Genomic DNA, 18,076 nt, shown 5'->3' with positions numbered 1-18,076 from the left:
TTAGCATTTTGTGTATCCCACAGATGTTGATTACCTTCTGCCAAACTTGGAGGGTGTGGGTTAACCAGGGGTTCCCCAGCTTTTCCAGCCGGCACATTAGACCCTTATCTGCCATTACAGCTTGTAGGGGGAATCGGTCCAACAGGCTGGACTCCAGTTCCTTCCACCTAGCCGTGTATGTTTTGTTACACCAATATAAGAGGGGGGTTATTTGAGCGACATAATAGTAATTCCTGAGGCAGGGGAGACCCAGTCCTCCCTTTTCCTTGGGGAGCTGGAGGGTAGCATATTTAATCCTTGGCTTTCGGCCCTGCCAGATAAATCTGGAGATCCATTTGTCCCACTCAATAAATTGGTAATCGCTCACTTCTATTGGCAAGTTTCTAAAAAGATAAAGCAGTCTGGGGAGCGTGTCCATCTTGATTGCGGTTACCCGGGAGCTGAGACGCATAAAGGGGACCAGATTCCATCTGTGCAAATCAGCTTTTATACTTGCAGATATTGGCTCGTAGTTTGCCTGAAAGAGCAGCGAGAGGTCCGCAGTCAAATATATTCCCAGGTACTTAATTTTCTCATTATCCCGATTTACTGTAAATTTGAGTAGAGATGTGTAATATTCTCCTAATGTTGTCAGTTGTTTGTCTATAGTGAATGAAACCAGTCTGATCTAAATCGATGAGGTCAGGTACCAACTTCTCCAGTCTACGAGCAAGAATAGAAGTAAATAGTTTGTAATCCAAGTTAAGGACACTGATTGGTCGATAGTTTCCACATTCTCGTTTATCTTTCCCCTCTTTTGGGATAATTGAAATAGTTGCCTCCCTCCAGGAGGGTGGGATTTCTCCCTCCTGTAGGATGTAGTTAAATGACTTCAGCAATGTGGGGACTAGATCTGCCCTCAGGGTGCGATACCACTGAGAACTGAACCCGTCCGGCCCAACTGCCTTACCTGGTTTTAATCTGGAAAAAGCATTAATTTCTTCCACTAAAATGGGATGTGTTAGAAGCTCATTTTTGAGAGACGGGAGTGAAGGTAATTCTAGAGAGCTAAGAAAGGCATCAGTACAATTCTCCTCCGTAGCATTGGGCTGTGAGTACAGCTCCCTAAAGAAGGTCTCAAAACATTTCTGAATGTCTTCTAATTTTGATTCCAGAATATTAGTCTTGGGGTCCTTGATTTGGTATATCGTACTTTCCTCTAGTTGTTTGCGTTATTTATGTGCCAGATATTTTGCAGATTTCCCTCCTGTCTCATAGTATTTTTGCCTCAAAAAAATTAAGTTATTTTGGGCCTCCTGGGTGTAAATATCATTAATTTCATCCTGTATTTTCCTGATATCCTGCTTCAGAGTAGGATTTGCGGTGTTTATGTCTTCCTATTCTTTCAACTTTAAATTTGCCTGTAGTTCTGCTAATTTTTGCCCTTTGATTCTCTTTAAGTGGGAGGCGATAGAAATTAATGTACCTCTCATTACCGCTTTGAGCGTATCCCAAAGAATAGCTGGAGATACCTCTCCTGTGTCATTAACATCTAGAAATTCTTTAATGTCTACCTTTAATTTGGAAACTATGGCAGGATCATTAAGGTGCGAGTTAAATTTCCACAGTGTGGTACGTTTTTTCCTAGCCACCTGCAAAGATAGAGAGATAGGACTGTGGTCAGATAGATCTCTTGTTAATATGTCACAGTCTTTGACCCTAAACCTATCAACTTTAAACATAAAAAAGTAGTCCAGCCTTGCATACACTTTAAAGGAACCAGAGTAATGAGTGAAATTTCTGGTAGATGCGTAGCGGTCCCTCCATACATCTATTATCCCCATCTCTACCATATAGGAATTGACTTTTCTAGTACCTGGTTGGTCGGGGAGGAGGAGTCTAGTTTAGGGTCAAGTCTAAAGTTAAAACCCCCCCACAGACAACTATCCCCTGAGAATCCACCAATAAATCAAACCTATTCCTATAGAATAGCCAATCGCTCCCGGGGGGAGCATAAACATTTAAAATTGTGATTTCAGACCCCTCTATTCTTCCTGTTATTCTAACCAATCTGCCTTCCTCGTCACAGAGTTCTTAGATATGTTCATAGTTAAGAGTACCAGAGATAAGTGTAGCCACACCCCTCTTGTGTTTGGACTTAACGGAAGAGGAGAATACATATTTAAAACCCTTTCTTTTCAATCTCAAGTGATCTACTTGGTTCATGTGTGTCTCCTGAAGTAATGCAATCTGGGCCTTCTCCTTCCTTAGTTTGGACAGTATCTTATTCATCTTAATCACGTTCAGAACCCCGTTAACATTAAAAGAGATTACTTTCACTGACTCACTTCCCATAAAGATATATTAAGTTACCACAGCGCATAAACTCAATAGCAGCAGGCAACCCCCTCTTAAAACAGTAACAAGTGAAAAAAGTTAGGAATGAACTGAAAACATTTGAACATAACTGGAGCTTGAAAGCTCCTAAGCTGGCTTCTGACAGTGGAGCACTTCCACTGACACCCTCACAACTTGAAGGGAAACCCCTTATTACTCCCTGAGTTAGGGGGCTTTCCACTGCGACGTCACTCACAGCACGAGAAGCCCCACCCATTTTAGCTCGACAGTAACCATATTTCACCATGTTGTCCATAGCTAATACATAACATTAAATTCGTTCTCTTCACGTCTGTATACTTGCAGCTTCTCTCTATATCCCGCAGCTCCTCGGATCTGACGCGGACGCCGACCACCAACTCCCCGCCACAGCGGGCATCTTTGTAGTTTTTCTCTGGGGGTTGCCGGTGGTGTAATCACCTTTACTGGCAGGCCCCGACTCGCCAGGTCAGCCGTTGCCTCCTCCACCGTGTTGTAGGTTTTCACTCCTTCTTCGAAAAAAACCTTAAGGCGCGCTGAGTAGAGGGTCCTAAACCGTACATTCTTCTCTTTTAGGACCTTTCGTGCCTCTGCATACTCCTTCCTCATAGCCATGATCTCAGGGGGGTAATCGTGGTCGAGGTTGATCTTGCTGGAATTCAGCATAAAACCTTTCTTTTGCCAAGCGAGCCTCAGCACTTCTTCTTTAACCGTGAAGCACAGGAATTTTACCAGGATCGATCTGGGTTGGGAGCCGTCCGGAGGGAGTAATGATAACACTCTGTGTGCTCTCTGAATTTGTAACGGTGTTGATGGTGGGATGGCGAGATTCTCCCGGAGTAGCTTCTCCACAAAGTGGGCCATAGATGGAGCTCCCGATTCTTCTCCCTCCGGCACCCTGTACAGTCTGAGCGACTCCCTCCTCGAGTAAGCCTCCAGTGATGTTAGTTTTGTTTGAAACTTTTCCTGCATGCTTTCTTCCATTTGCGCAACATCTCTAAAGTTAGAAATATCCTGTCTCAGAGTGACGCTGAAAAACTAGTTCATGCATTTATTACTTCCAGGCTGGACTATTGTAATTCGTTATTATCAGGATGTCCAAAAAACTCCCTGAAAAGCCTTCAGTTAATCCAAAATGCTGCAGCAAGAGTACTGACAGGGACTAGAAAGAGAGAGCAGATTTCTCCTGTATTGGCTTCCCTTCATTGGCTTCCTGTTAAATCCAGAATTGAATTCAAAATCCTGCTCCTCACATACAAGATCTTAAATAATCAGGCCCAATCTTATCTTAATGACCTTGTAGTACCATATCACCCCATTAGAGCACTTCGCTCTCACACTGCAGGCCTACTTGTTGTTCCTAGAGTATTTGAAAGTAGAATGGGAGGCAGAGCCTTCAGTTTTCAGGCCCCTCTTCTGTGGAACCAGCTTCCAGTTTGGATTCAGGAGACAGACACTATCTCTACTTTTAAGATTAATCTCATATTTCCATTAAAAGTGTTGAATTTGACTGTTTGATGTTCTTTATGATCTCTGGCACCAGTTCATCTGTAGGCTGAGCTCAATCCATCCATTTAGTGAAATTATGTTTAAAGGTCTCCTTGTTTTCTGAGCGTGCACAGATCCTGAAGCAGAAAGCCTGGGTTAATAGAGAAATGATCATCACTGTGATGATGCTCATCATCTCTGACTGGGATTTGAGGTTTTGTCAAAGCAGCAAAGAAAGCCTGGCTATGTTGGACTGGGTGTGGAAGCAGCTCCCAGTTTGAGTTCAGGAGACAGACGCCCTCTCTACTTTGAAGATCAGCTTCAAACTTTCCTTTTTGCTAAAGCATATAGTTAGGGCTGGGCCAGGTGACCCTGAATCCTCCCTTAGTTATGCTGCAATAGACGTAGGCTGCCGGGGATTCCCATGATGCATTGAGTTTTTCCTTTCCAGTCACCTTTCTCACTCACTATGTATTAACAGACCTCTCTGCATTGAATCATATGTGTTATTAACCTCTGTCTCTCTTCCACAGCATGTCTTTATCCTGTCTTCCTTCTCTCACTCCAACCAATCACAGCAAATGGCCCCGCCCCTCCCTGAGCCTGGTTCTGCCAGAGGTTTCTTTCTGTTAAAAGGGAGTTTTTCCTTCCCACTGTCGCCAAAGTGCTTGTTCATAGGGGGTCATGTGATTGTTGGGTTTTTCTCTGTATCTATGAAGTGCCTTGAGGTGACTTTTGTTGTGATTTGGCGCTATATAAATAACATTGAATTGCATTGTTAGTATCTCAGACAAAATCTCGTCTGTGGTCTGGAGCTTATCTTTGTGTTCTGCAACCCTGGTTTCCACATCATTAAGCCGCGCATTGGCTTTATCCAACTCACCCCTTATTTCCACCAGTTGTGCTTTCGTGTCTTTTCGAAATTCTTTCACCTCTTTCCCAACGCCTCTCAGTTCTTTCAGTATCAGCGTCAAACTTGCTGGGTCAACCTCATCTTCTGTCCCAGAATCCTCGCGGCTAGGAGTGGGAGAGTGGCCTCAGCTAGCCCTATAGGGGCTAACGTTAGCCCCTTCTGTTAGCTGCACATTGCCATCTTCCACGTTTTCAAACGTTAACTTCTTAGCTATTTTGTTCTTTCTGGACATCATTTAAACCCCTTTTTCCTCTTTATGTGCACTTAGATAGTGTATTAATTTACTTGGGGCAGTTTTAATAAGTTTCAGTCGAGAGCTCTCGTACTAGGTGTCCATCCCCACGAGCGCCGGAACCGGAAGCCTTGAATAAAATGTTTAATTGGTTCATTTAAAAAAAACAAAATGTCAATTGATCTGACCTCAGAGTATTTAGTTTACACTTTAAACTTTGTAGTCCAGCAGACAGAATCTTCACTCCTGAATCCTGCACATTTTTGATACTCAGGTCCAGCTCTGTCAGAGTAGAGGACTGAGAGCTGAGCATTGAGGACACAGCTTCACAGTTTTCCGCTAGAAGTTCACAGACGTTGAGTCTGAAAATGAAAACATGAACAAAGACTGATGTTAAAGTGTAATCAGGGTGCAATAACTAATCTTATATTTTAAGAATCCTTGTTGTTTTATGCTGAGCAGATGTGGTACGAAACAACAGTAAATTGATCAAGTTTACCTCTACTGTTTAAATTGCTGGATTTATTTTCTCAGTTAAAAACAAAACAAAACAAACAAACAAAAGAAAAAAGAATACAAATCGGTCAGACCTCAGAATATTCAGTTTGGCGTGTGGACTCTCCACTGCAGCAGACAGAAGCTTTACTGCTGAAGCCTTCAGGCTGTCGGTACTCAAGTCCAGCTCTCTCAGACTACAGGACTGGGAGCTGACCACTGACAACAAATCTGTACAGACTTCCTCTGACAGGTTACAGCTGCTCAGCCTGAAAAAAATAACAAGAACAACAAAACAATAATATTTATTATCAAATAAAATCTCTTTATATGTTGAATCTAAGTAATCAAATGTGTACAAATGAGTACACTACAATGCACAATTAAATAAAAAAATGTTCAAGAATTTAAGTGTAACAGAAGAAAAATATTTCAAATTAAACACAATTATTCCAATGTATGTAAATGGAAACCAGTGAAGACCAGGTTGATTTAGTGACAGTAGTTCGGTGTCTGCTGGCACAGGCCTGTGAGTACTGCAGTATTACACTTACTACAGTACTGCTGGTCACTTTATTAATTCTAATATGTGTGATTACTGTAAATGTAGTTATAAATAATGTATCACATCCTGTACTCTCATTTCATTTTCTGTCTAAAAGCTGCTTTGGCTCATTCCCCTTTAAAGCCCCGCTCTCCCTAACTTTATTTTGATTGGATGATTTCATAAAGCACGCTGAAGGGCAGTAGCCAGTTATCATGAGCTCCATCTCCTCAACCTTCTGGTTTAGAAATTATAAGAAACTGTATACCTCATAAAAACCCGTCTTGATCCATGCTCAATCATCCAGGTTAGTAAATCCCAAAAGTTGATTCTGTTCATCTGGACGTAGCGCTTTCAGTGGGAGAAACATTTCGTCACTCATCCAGGTGACTTCGTCAGTCTCAGCTGACTTCTGGTTTCCAACCCTATAAAAAGTACATTTGCATAATGACTGAAACCAGCCCACTGAAGGAACAATAAGGCTGGGAGGTCAGTTCCTTGACCATTAGGTTTGAGTCATTATGCAGATGTACTCTTTATAAGATTGGGGAAAGCTGCAGTCAGCTGAGCCTGAAGAAGTCATCTTGATGAGTGACAAAATGTTTCTCCCGCTGAGAGCGCTACGTCCAGATGAACAGAATCAAACTTTGGGGGCTCATAAAATCATGATTAGAAATCTTCTCAGATGTATTTTTACATTTTAGATCCACAGCAACAAAGTTCACAGCAGGATGTCTCTGTTCAGTAATTATTATGCCCATTACCTGCAAACTGTGAGGTACGCAGGTAATGTCAGGTAAACACTAGCTGTCTGAAACTGTTCCTGTTAAATGTGTGTATAAAGGAAATAAGCTGAAATACAGATACTGGATGGATCTGTGCTTTGACACCAAAAATTTCTTCCTGTTAAAAGGGAGTTTTTCCTTCCCACTGTCGCCAAAGTGTTTGCTCATAGGGGGTCATATGATTGTTGGGTTTTTCTCTGTATCTATTACTGTATGATCTACTGTACATTATAAAGCGCATTGAGGCGACTGTTGTGATTTGGCGCTATATAAATAAAATTGAATTGAATTACATCCCATTTCAGGTACCTAGAACCTGAACCTTCTCTGGAAACCTAGGACGCTGGCAGGTTTCTCTTGCTTACCTATCTGCTCATCCTCTTTCTTTCTGCTCGCATGATGATTTCCTGGTTGAGTTTGTAAAGACTTTTGCTCAGGACCTTCTTGCTGTGCGGCAACAGTGCTAACCACCGTCCGCTGTATGTTTTTCAGTCATTAAATCAAACCATGAAAGATCAGCTTGCTTCTCGTGATGAACCTGTCTGTTTTCGATTCCACACCAGGGTCTGCCCACTGGAAAGTTCAGGGATAAGGGTGGAGGATACTCACACAAACATAAAAACCCAGATTGCAACTCCAACTCTCTGTTCTAGTTAACCAGACCTTTCAGGCTCTTGTTCAATTAGAACCTCATGGAGTCTGAGTTAGCGAGACAGTTAAACATCCCTCTATGCCCCCTTAATCCGCCCATTCCCACTAAGTCATTAAATAACCGAGTGTCCCCTCACATAACTCAGCGCACAGAGCCTGTCACCCCTGGCAATCACAAGAAAACACTTACCTTTTTTGCTTTTCATGCACCTCACAAACCACTCATACTCGGGTTTCCTTGGCTAGAATTACATAACCCCCACTTAGACTGGTCAGGTCAGAGGGTAATCAGTTAGAGTCTGTTCTGTCATTCAAATTGCCTTGTTTCCGCCCATCCACCGGAACCTGTGGAACCATCAACCAACACTGAGACTGTTTTAGATCTCTCCTCTGTCCCCACCAAATGTCATGATCTTCAGGAAGTATTTAGCAAAAGTAAAGCGCTTTCACTGCCACCTCACAGACCACATGACTGCACCATAGAACTACTCTCTGGCTCCACCCGGCCTTCTAGCTGGCTCTATAACCTGTCTAGACCTGAGTGTGCGGCTATGGAAAAGTACATTAAGGAATCCCTCGGTGCAGGCATAATCCAACGATTGTCATCTCAAGTTGGAACTTCTTTTTTGTGGGGAAAAAGGATGGCTCTCTCTGGCCATGCATTTACTTCAGGGGCCTCAGTGATATTACCATCAAGAATAAGTACCTATTACCTCATTAGCTCTGCTTTCAGGCCATTTCACAGTGCCACTGGGTTTACAAAACCCCACATCCGCAACGCTTACCACTTTTTCCAGATCAATCAGGGAGACAAGTGGAAGACCGTTTTAAACATGCCATTGGGGGACTACGAGTATTTGGTCATGCCGCCTGGGTTAACTAATGCTCCCGCTAGGCCTGGGCGATATATCAAAAATTTATCATTACCGAAATTTATGACTCTCATCGATGTCATTTTGCCCATGTCGGTAAATTCGGTATTTAAAAAAAAAAAGGAAAGGCATGTGCAGGTTGGCGATGTTCATGTCACTTTAAGACGCTGTGCTACGTTACAGACTTGACGGGGTGGAGTGACATGACTCTACTACCTGTAACAAGACGAGACACGGGTGAACAAATGGAGGACGATTTAAATGTTGAAGCAGCAGCGACGGAGGTAGAGCTGGTGGAGGAGGAAGAGGAGACGCTTGTTAACAAAAGAAATGCATCATCAATCGTTTGGCAACATTTTGGATTCAACAAGGATGATATTGATCAAAAAATTGTTAAATGTAAACTCTGCAAAAAGACTGTTGCGTCAAGTCAAGGTAACACAACCAACCTCTTAATAAATAATATTTATTATTAAACTATTTTGTTTACAAGGGATATACATTTTTTTAGAGAGCATGGTTACATATTGTATCCTACACTTACACTTGTTCAGTTAATAAATCTTAACCACTAAAAGTACTTACTACTATTGTCTTCATTTATTTTCAGTGACATTTTATAGTCCTTTAAAGTGGTCTAGGGGGAATAATATTATGAAAATAACTGGAGGAACTATGCTGCCTGCCACAGCCCCATCAAATGAAAAAAAAAACAAAAAAAAAACGTTTGTTTTTTTGGCATTTGGGGTGGTTATCGTCCATTTATCGTTATCGAGGTTAACTGCTCAATTTATCATGATATTGATTTTAGGCCATATCGCCCAGCCCTAGCTACCGCAATGTTTCAAGATTAGTTAACGATGTCCTCCGGGACTTCCTTGACAGGTTCGTATTGGTGTATCTGGATGATATCCTCATTTTTCCCAAAACCTGCGAGGAACATCAGTCTCATGTCCATGCTATTTTTCCAACGTTTGCTGGAGAATAAACCTTATGTCAAAGCAAAAAAGTGTGAATTCCATTCCTCATCAATAACTTTTTTCAGTTACATTTTGGCACGGGGGCAGGTGAAGACGGATCTGGCAAATGTGAAAGCTTTCACAGAGTGGCCTACCCCTTGTACCCATTGTAGATTCAAGAAGCATCTCCAATGGGTTTTGGGAATAGCAAATTTTTATAGACTGTTCATTTTCAACTATAGTCAGGTAGCTGCACCACTCAAGTCTCAGCATGTATCTGGTCCCCCAAAGCTGAAACTGCATTCACCAAACTGAAGTATCTGTTCACCACGGCACCTTTTTGGTTCACCCTGATCACAGTTATCATTGCAAAGGTGGACACATCAGAAATTGGAGAAATAAGACATTGAAGATAACCTCGTTCACTTACTGTAACCTCCACCAGTGATCTTTCTGATGCTGCTCTACCTCTGTTACAGTGACTCAGATTACCATCAACCAAGACCCATTTCCGGAAACCTACCACAGAGCCCACTTCATGCTCACAGCTTCAAGTGCTTGACTTCCGCCATAGTTCACAGTTCATGTTAAAAAATTCCAAGTGTCAAGTTCCTGTGTGTAAATAAAGCCTTCACGTCTAGTAATATTCAGTTCCTTCACCTTTGTCTGTATTTTGGGTTCACCATGTTGTTCTGGCCACACCGAGGTAACAGATTTATATTTGAAAAACAGAGAGACATGGGGGATTGCAATAAAGATGAGACACAAACCAGACCTTAAAATAAGAACATCTGAAAACGATGTAGGTACAGTCTGGTAGCTCAAGTATTTGCTTTAAAAAACAGAGCTAGACTCCTGGTTGTTGGAGACAAGTGAACAACTTGAGGATAATAAACCTGTCAGAGGGGCTGAAGGATCAGAGCTCATGTTCTTATAGGCTGGATCTGGATTGTGCTTTGATTCGAGTTGAAGACAAAAATATTTCAGAAATGCTGACATGTCCTGCTGGAGAGAAATATTTAAAGTATCATGACTATTTTAGTGACTATTTTTTAATTTTTCTAAAGTGGTAGTGTTCTTTGAACTGAGCACCTCTGATTTATTTCCCATGATTTTAAGAATGAAGCGATGAGTTCATGTTTACTTACAGAGCTTTGTTGGAGGCTTTGACCACTGGCAGCAGCCTCAGAAGAGCCTTCTCTGAAGCAGAGTATTTCTTCAGGTCAAACACATCCAGATCTTCTTCTGATGACAGTAAGATGAAGACCAGAGCTGACCACTGAGCAGGAGACAGTTCACCTGTGGAGAGACTTCCTGATCTCAGGGACTGTTGGATCTCCTCCACTAGAGAACGATCATTCAGTTCATTCAGACAGTGGAACAGATTGATGCTTTTCTCTGCAGACAGATCCTCACTGAGCTTCTCCTTGATGTACTGGACTGTTTTCTTATTGGTCTGTGAGTTACTTCCTGTCTGTGTCAGCAGACCTCGTAGGAGAGCCTGATTGGTCTGCAGTGAAAGACCCAGGAGGAAGCGGAGGAACAAGTCCAGATGTCCATTTGGACTCTGTAAGGCCTTGTCCACAGCACTCTGGTAGAAGTGTTTCTCTGCAGATTCTCCTGTTTCAGACTTCTGGGAGGTTGTTTGTTGTTGTTCCAGCAGATTGAGTCCAGAGTTGCTGAAGGTCAGATGGACATGAAGAGCAGCCAGAAACTCCTGAACACTCAGATGGATGAAGCAGAACACCTTGTCCTGGTACAGTCCTCTCTCCTCTTTAAAGATCTGTGTGAACACTCCTGAGTACACTGAGGCTGCTCTGATATCGATGCCACACTCTGTCAGGTCTGATTCATAGAAGATCAGGTTTCCTTTCTGCAGCTGATCAAAAGCCAGTTTTCCCAGAGACTCCATCATCTTCCTGCTCTCTGAACTCCAGTGTGGATCTGTTGCACGTCCTCTATTATACTTGACCTTCTTCACTTTGGCCTGAACCACCAGGAAGTGGATGTACATCTCAGTCAGGGTGTTGGGCAGCTGTCCTCCCTCTCTGGTTTCCAGCACATCCTCCAGAACTGTAGCAGTGATCCAGCAGAAGACTGGGATGTGGCACATGATGTGGAGGCTTCGAGCTTTCTTGATGTGGGAGATGATCCTGCTGGCCTGCTCCTCATCTCTGAATCGGTTCCTGAAGTACTCCTCCTTCTGTGGGTCAGTGAACCCTCTGACCTCTGTCACCCTGTGAACATACTCAGGGGGGATCTGGTCTGCTGCTGCAGGTCGTGTGGTTATCCAGACGTGAGCATAGGGAAGAAGCGTCCCCCTGATCAGGCTTGTGAGAAGTACATCAACTGTGGTGGGCATCGTAATATCAGTCACACTCTTAGTGTTGTTGAAGTCCAGAGGACCTCGACACTCATCCAGACCATCAAAGATGAACACAACCTGGAAGTCTTCAAAGCTGCAGATTCCTGCTTCTTTGGTTTCAGTAAAGAAGTGATGAACAAGTCCCACCAAGCTGAACTTTTCCTCTTTCAGCACATTCAGCTCTCTGAAAGTGAATGGAAATATGAACTGGATGTCCTGGTTGGCTTTGTCTTCAGCCCAGTCCAGGCTGTATTTCTGTGTTAAGACTGTTTTCCCAATGCCAGCCACTCCCTTTGTCAGCACTGTTCTGATTGGTTCGTCTCTTCCAGGTGAGGCTTTAAAGATGTCTTCTTGTCTGATGGTTGTTTCTGGTCTGTCTGGTTTCCTGGATGCTGTTTCAATCTGTCTGACCTCATGTTCATCATTGACCTCTGCAGTCCCTCCCTCTGTGATGTAGAGCTCTGTGTAGATCTGATTCAGGAGGGTTGGGTTTCCTGCTTTAGCGATGCCCTCAAACACACACTGGAACTTCTTCTTCAGCTTAGACTTAAGGTTACGATGACAAACAGCAGCTGGAAGTTCTGAATAATAATAATAAAAATACAACTTTAACAATCATATTTTACAAAATGCTGATGACAATTTCTGACCCACTGAGAAATGACTGAACACACTGGTGTCACAAGTCTCTCATTTATCCAGCAGCTTAAATCTTTAGATAAATCCTCTTACGTCTCTGCAGACGGTCAGCCAGCTCCTCCTGCTTCATTCTCCTCAGGAAGTCCACTGTGATCTTCACAAATGCCTCTCTGCTGTTTCTCCTCTGCTCATCATCCTCCCTCTGAAACTCCAAGCACTGGGGCTTATTTGGATTCAGAGCCTTCTGGATCTTCTTCAGCTCGTTCTTCACAAAAGTGATGATGTTGTCCTCCAGCAGCTGAACAGAATACTTTATGAATGACCCACCACTCTGAACTTTAGTCCACACAACATCCACTTCTTTACGATCAAGGGGCATATCATCCGCGAACTCTTTACCAATTATAGGTTTGACTTTATCTGATTAACTGAGACTTTGTCCACAACTCCATGATCCCAAAACGTTGATGCTGTTCATATGAATGCAGCGATTTCAGTGGGAGAAACATTTCACTGGTGTTCAGAGCTGAACTACCAACAGGTTGATGATCAAAGCCAGAAACTTGGAGATGTTTCAGGTGACTGAGTTGATCGTACAGACAACTGGTCTTAAAGGTTCACTCTGTTTACACATACAGATCAGTATTTAAGGTTTGACTCTCATCATCCACTGGAGCACAAACTGGGCGTCATCAGGACGCTACAACACAGAACAAACACCATCCCCACAGACACAGCAGCCAGCGAAGCAGAAGAACTTCACATCAAGAAGGTCCTGAGTAAATGTGAACGCTGGTTTGAGGGCGGAGTCAAGGAGGCCATTTATGTGAAAAGGAAAGACCATCTCTGAATGGAGGAGGGGCCTAAGGGTACAACTGTCACCATCTTACAATGCTGTGATTGCAGCCATTCCCCAGCTCTCTGTGAACTGGACTCATGAACATTGATCAACAACCATTGATCAATGGTCCTGACAATATGCGTACCAATGATCAATGAACTGACCTCCCAGCCCATTGTTCCTTCAGTGGGCTGGTTTCAGTCATACAAATGTCCTGTTTATGAGATTGAAACCTGCAGTCAGCTGAGACTGAAGAAGTCACCTGATGATGATGAAACGTTTCTCCCACTGAAAACATCCAGATGAACAGAATCAAGCTTTTTGGGATTTACGTACCTGGATGATTGAGCATCAAGACACAACTCTGTGACTTTTCTCAGATGAATAAATCCTCTCCTCCAGCTTTGTTTACATCTACCAGCCCTGTGGCGCTGCCCAGGGACAATAATCTATGTGAGAGGTGGAAAGTCATACAGGTGTCTGCTCCTGCCTTCAGTTATTTTATCTACTGTGTGTCAACTGGCTGAACCTCCTCCAACTGTCTACTGTCTCCCTAAACTCAACAATGACTTCGTGATCTATCCATTCTCTGACCAAAGACATCCTGCTGCAGGAGGTTAACATAGCAGCACACTGATGATCCCATTCACTGTGAACAACACATTTGGACCTGATTTGCTGCTCTGGTTTACACGTGAACTTCCACTGCTGCTGTCACCAACTTGAGAGGCTCTACAGAAAAACTGGACTTGTCCATAAAAATCATAAACTACATTATAAGGACAGCATTGCTCAATCAACTCTAATTACTATGACCATGTTATCTCTTCTAACTAAGGTACAGACACTCAAACTTGCTGCTTTCAGTGAGAAGTCAAATGTCTGAATATGAGCTGGAAGCCGCTGAGAGTCCTCCTCCTTCCCGTGGGGTTTACTTCCTCTACTACTTTCACTATAAACACGCCCCTTTCATGCACCTGCAGAGGGCCACCAGCAGATGGAGCTGTCTTAAACAAATCCACTTGGATAGTTAGCTGTAGATGACTTTATCAGTATGATTGTAGGACTTTGAGTTATTCTTCAGATTTATTTAAAACTCCTATATTGTGCACAAGTGTTGAGCGACCCATAATTTCTCTGTACTTTTCATAAGAGCAGCCAGACTTTCAGCTAGTTTTTCTTTTTTAAGAGATCAAAGATATTGAAGAAACAGTTATTCAGCTTCATTCCCACTGATCTCGACTACAAACTGTTTCACTTTGGTTTCTGTTTAAAGCCTCGATGTTTAAAACGTTTCCCTGTGATCACATTTGCACCGTCTGATTTCAAAGTTTGTTTCTTTTGGTCATTTAGTCCACAGAGTCCTTGGTGTTCTGAAAGGGACCTATAAATAAATGCATTATTATTAATAATAAAGTAGTTGTTGTACATGTACAGACCATAAATATGGAGTCCAGCTGTGTTTGATGCTGCTGGGCAGACTGACCACTGGGAACCTCTGAGCTCTGCTGGTCCACTCTGTGGAAGAACCATGAAGGATTAGATCAACACAGGATAAAGATCCAGGAGTTTCTGCTCAAATAACTTCATCTGAATCAAGTCTGTCAAGTTTTAGACTCTCAGATTCTGAAGATATATTTTCTGTTTTCTATGAACTTTCTTGCATCAGTGATGGAAGTGATGATGCTGCAGAAGCTCAGAGGAAACTTTGAGAAAACTGTGATGAACCATCAACTAATGCTCTCAGGAGGCCAAAGGTCCCTGAATGTAACTGTGCAGTAGATTCATCGAGTGTTTGAAACCTGACCACTTCCATATGTTTTCATTCTAACACAAGAAGTCCTTTTCTCATTGCTTTGATTTGAGTTTTCATTTGAGTTTTCTGAGTCTCGTGTTTGGAGTCGAGTCTAATCAATGATCTGACAGAAGAACATTAAAAAGGATTTAGCAGTGCTGTCAACATTAACATGTAGGGTTAGGGGTTCATCTGTTATCATGATTAACATGATAAAAACCTTTAACACGACACATCTGGATGCAGAACGACTCAAAATCCCTGAAATGTTTCTATCAACGCACTTCGAGCAGTTTGTCCGAGTAGAGTTACCTTTGCACACGTGCAGATGTGCAGCACATCTGTTAGTGACGGCAGCTGAACCAATCAGCTCAATATGGAAGATGACAAACACACACTGACCTCCCGATGGAAAGTTTGAGCATTAAAAAAATAACAAGACGGACCAGCCGACCAACATGAAGGATTCTGCACATCGTGACAGAAGGAATTTTCTTTTTCACCGAAGCACTTCCAGCTTAAAATATCACAACAATGCAAAGCACTGATGACACAACTGCCAAGTGGACAAACTGCAGACCTGTTAGTGTTGTTAATAACATAGTTTTGGTTCCTCGTGTCAAAGACTTGAAGAAGAGTGACAGAGAGTGTTAGACTGCTGCAGGATCAGTGCCACCTCCACAGACCTGTGAAGAAAATGATTGTTTGACAGATGGGCTCAGATTCAGGATCAGCTGAGGAGTTTGTGGCTGACAGAATCCTGCAGGTACAGAGCAGAGCCCATCATTAGCATGCAGGACTGTCCCTGGGGGGGTCGGCTCATTCAGGAGGTTAATCAATGTTTACATGTTCAATAAACATGTTAAGTGTGTAAATTTGCCCTTTTCTCTCGAGTCTGTTTGCTCATGAAATGAACTTTGATTCGTTTACATTAAAAATGATGTTTAATGGTGATTCATCCAAATGAATCCACAGTAACCCTGTGATGAGTCTGATTAAACATTTTCATTAACAGCAGTAATATAGATTATATATTATTATATATTAGTGCACACTTAGCTTTTAGTATATATGTTTGTTACAAAGTTGTATTTACAGCAGAGAAGCTGAGTTAAAGACTGAAAACTATTCAAAGTCTCTTTGAATTGAAGCGTTTAACATTCTTTGTGTTTATTCTGCATTGACTTCATTATATGGTGTAAACGTCTGTTACAGGCTTAAATATAAAGTTGGAAAAATGTAACTGCAGCTATTGATCAAGTAATTGTGATTAATCAGGATTAATGACAGAAGATTGTGTCATTAATTAGTCATTTTTAATCTACTGACAGCACTAGTGTTCACTCTGGTGCCTCCAACTGTTTTACGCCCTTTCAACACCTTCGTGGTCAAAAGTGTACACGCACAAAATCTACAATAAAACCCTCACGCAGCAATAGGACAGACACACAATCCATTTATCTCTGTGTCTCAAACACACACACGTGTATTCAAAGCCTCGATTTGTTCATATTTCATCTGTTGTGTTTTTATCTTCAGCGTTTTCAGTGTTGCTGCATTTACACCAAAAATGTTTCCATTGATGAATCAGATTGATTTGAATGTGTTTCATCCATACAAATCCCTCCCTGGTGGTCACATGACTCTATAACATAACAGGAGTCATGTGACAAGAGTTTCATGCCGTAAAATGTCAAAATGGTTGAATGTGGTGGAGTAAAAATGTGAGATGTCAGCTACTTTTCTTCAATATGAAATGTTTGCAGGGCCTGACAGGAAGTGGACGGACGCTCTGATCACTTCCTGTTTGCTGAAGTGGGTTTTCAGTTGTTTAGAAACCAAAGGCTTGTTTTAAAAGACAGTTTAAATGGGACTGAGGGAACGACGTGTTTGTAGTTTATATCCAACAACATCGAGCAGTTTAATCAAAGAGTTCATGTTGCTAACAGCTCACCTCTCTGCAGCAGACACAGGCTGGACTTTAAAATGAATGGGATGACCTTTAGACGCGTCACTCTGTAAGGACACAGAGCTGGGTCGAGGTCCAGGTTTGAGTCTCTGATGGATCCTGAAAAAGTTATAAATCTTCAGTAAAATTCTCATCACATATCAGCTGATATTATTGGTGTTAGCTTACCTTTTCTCAGCTGACTGTCTTTGCTCAAATATCTTAATGGCATCTTTGACTGAGTTACTTTCATAAGACACAGAGCTGGGTGGAGGTCCAGGCTGGTTCCTGTGAATAATGATGCAGCAGTGATGTGAGTGCTGAGCTGTGACATGGAGAAGAGTCATGGACAGTTAGAGATGGTCATCTCACCTCTGAGCTTTGGTCTGGCTCTCATGTTCCCCACACAGAGTGCTTTTAGAGGGAGGGACTCCCTCCTCTCTGTCCTCACACTGATCCATGCTGCTCAATTCAGCTCACACACACTTTCTACCTGCAGAGGAAACACAAATCATTCATGTGCACATCAGCTGAAATCCTCCTTTCATCATGTGTGCTGTCCAAATATCAGCTGCTTCTTTCCTGCTTCATCTCAGTGTCAGCTGGATGCAGTCAGACAGCAGTGTGAGGCAGAGGAAACTGCCATCAGCTGCTCTGCTATCAGTCCACTAGACGGAGCCTGAAGCACACACGATGCATTCACTGACAAACACTGATTCACTGTGACTGGAAGCTTCAGTCAGTCCAACACGTGTGAACAACATTTTAAACATTTCAGCTGATCCAGGATTCAAAGAGGATCAGCAGAGTTAAAGCTTCACACTAATTCTTGCTGCTGAGTTTGCAGAGAACTGCACACACACTGATTCACTGCTAATGAGAAGCTTCTTCCATCCAGTAATTCATCATCCATCAGCTCTGCTGCTGCTCTCAGTCCTGGACTCTGATCACAAACTAAAAGCAGCTTTTTAACTCGTGTCTGTAAGAACTCTTAGTGTTAGCTTAGTGTTAGCTTAGCGTTAGCTTAGTGTTAGCTTAGTGTTAGCATGCTGTGTGCTAGCTCAGCGTCAGAGCTCTGCAGGTGTCTCGTGTGTAAATATTAATCGCAGTGACAGTAAAGGAGGTAAAGGGCTGTGACGTCATCACGTACGCTGCGTCCTCTGTGGGCTCTGAGTGAACTCAAAGTACAAACTA

The 18,076-nt window shown here is 42.5% G+C and overlaps 1 protein-coding gene and 1 long non-coding RNA gene across 2 annotated transcripts in view; one reads left to right on the top strand and one right to left on the bottom strand.

The window, feature by feature from the left end:
• LOC143415893 (uncharacterized) overlaps positions 1–18,076 on the top strand; it is a 158,853-nt gene that overhangs the window by 68,976 nt on the left and 71,801 nt on the right. The window lies entirely within an intron of this gene.
• The window catches only part of LOC112431674 (uncharacterized), a 53,227-nt gene that overhangs the window by 34,773 nt on the left and 378 nt on the right, over positions 1–18,076 (bottom strand). Inside the window, exons 2-9 of the mRNA XM_076881283.1 lie at positions 17,255–17,375; positions 17,072–17,170; positions 16,889–17,002; positions 14,579–14,657; positions 12,392–12,596; positions 10,443–12,240; positions 5,579–5,752; positions 5,177–5,350 (exon numbers count right to left, since the gene is read on the bottom strand). Of these exons, the coding sequence (XP_076737398.1) occupies positions 5,177–5,350; positions 5,579–5,752; positions 10,443–12,240; positions 12,392–12,596; positions 14,579–14,657; positions 16,889–17,002; positions 17,072–17,170; positions 17,255–17,343 (2,732 nt within the window). The 5' untranslated portion in view covers positions 17,344–17,375. The remainder of the gene's footprint in view (positions 1–5,176; positions 5,351–5,578; positions 5,753–10,442; positions 12,241–12,391; positions 12,597–14,578; positions 14,658–16,888; positions 17,003–17,071; positions 17,171–17,254; positions 17,376–18,076) is intronic.

The sequence above is a fragment of the Maylandia zebra genome, unplaced genomic scaffold, assembly GCF_041146795.1.
Source record: "Maylandia zebra isolate NMK-2024a unplaced genomic scaffold, Mzebra_GT3a scaffold11, whole genome shotgun sequence".
Lineage (NCBI taxonomy): Eukaryota > Metazoa > Chordata > Actinopteri > Cichliformes > Cichlidae > Maylandia > Maylandia zebra.
Note: the sequence above shows the minus strand (reverse complement) of the source record. Positions and strands in the feature narration are given on the sequence as shown.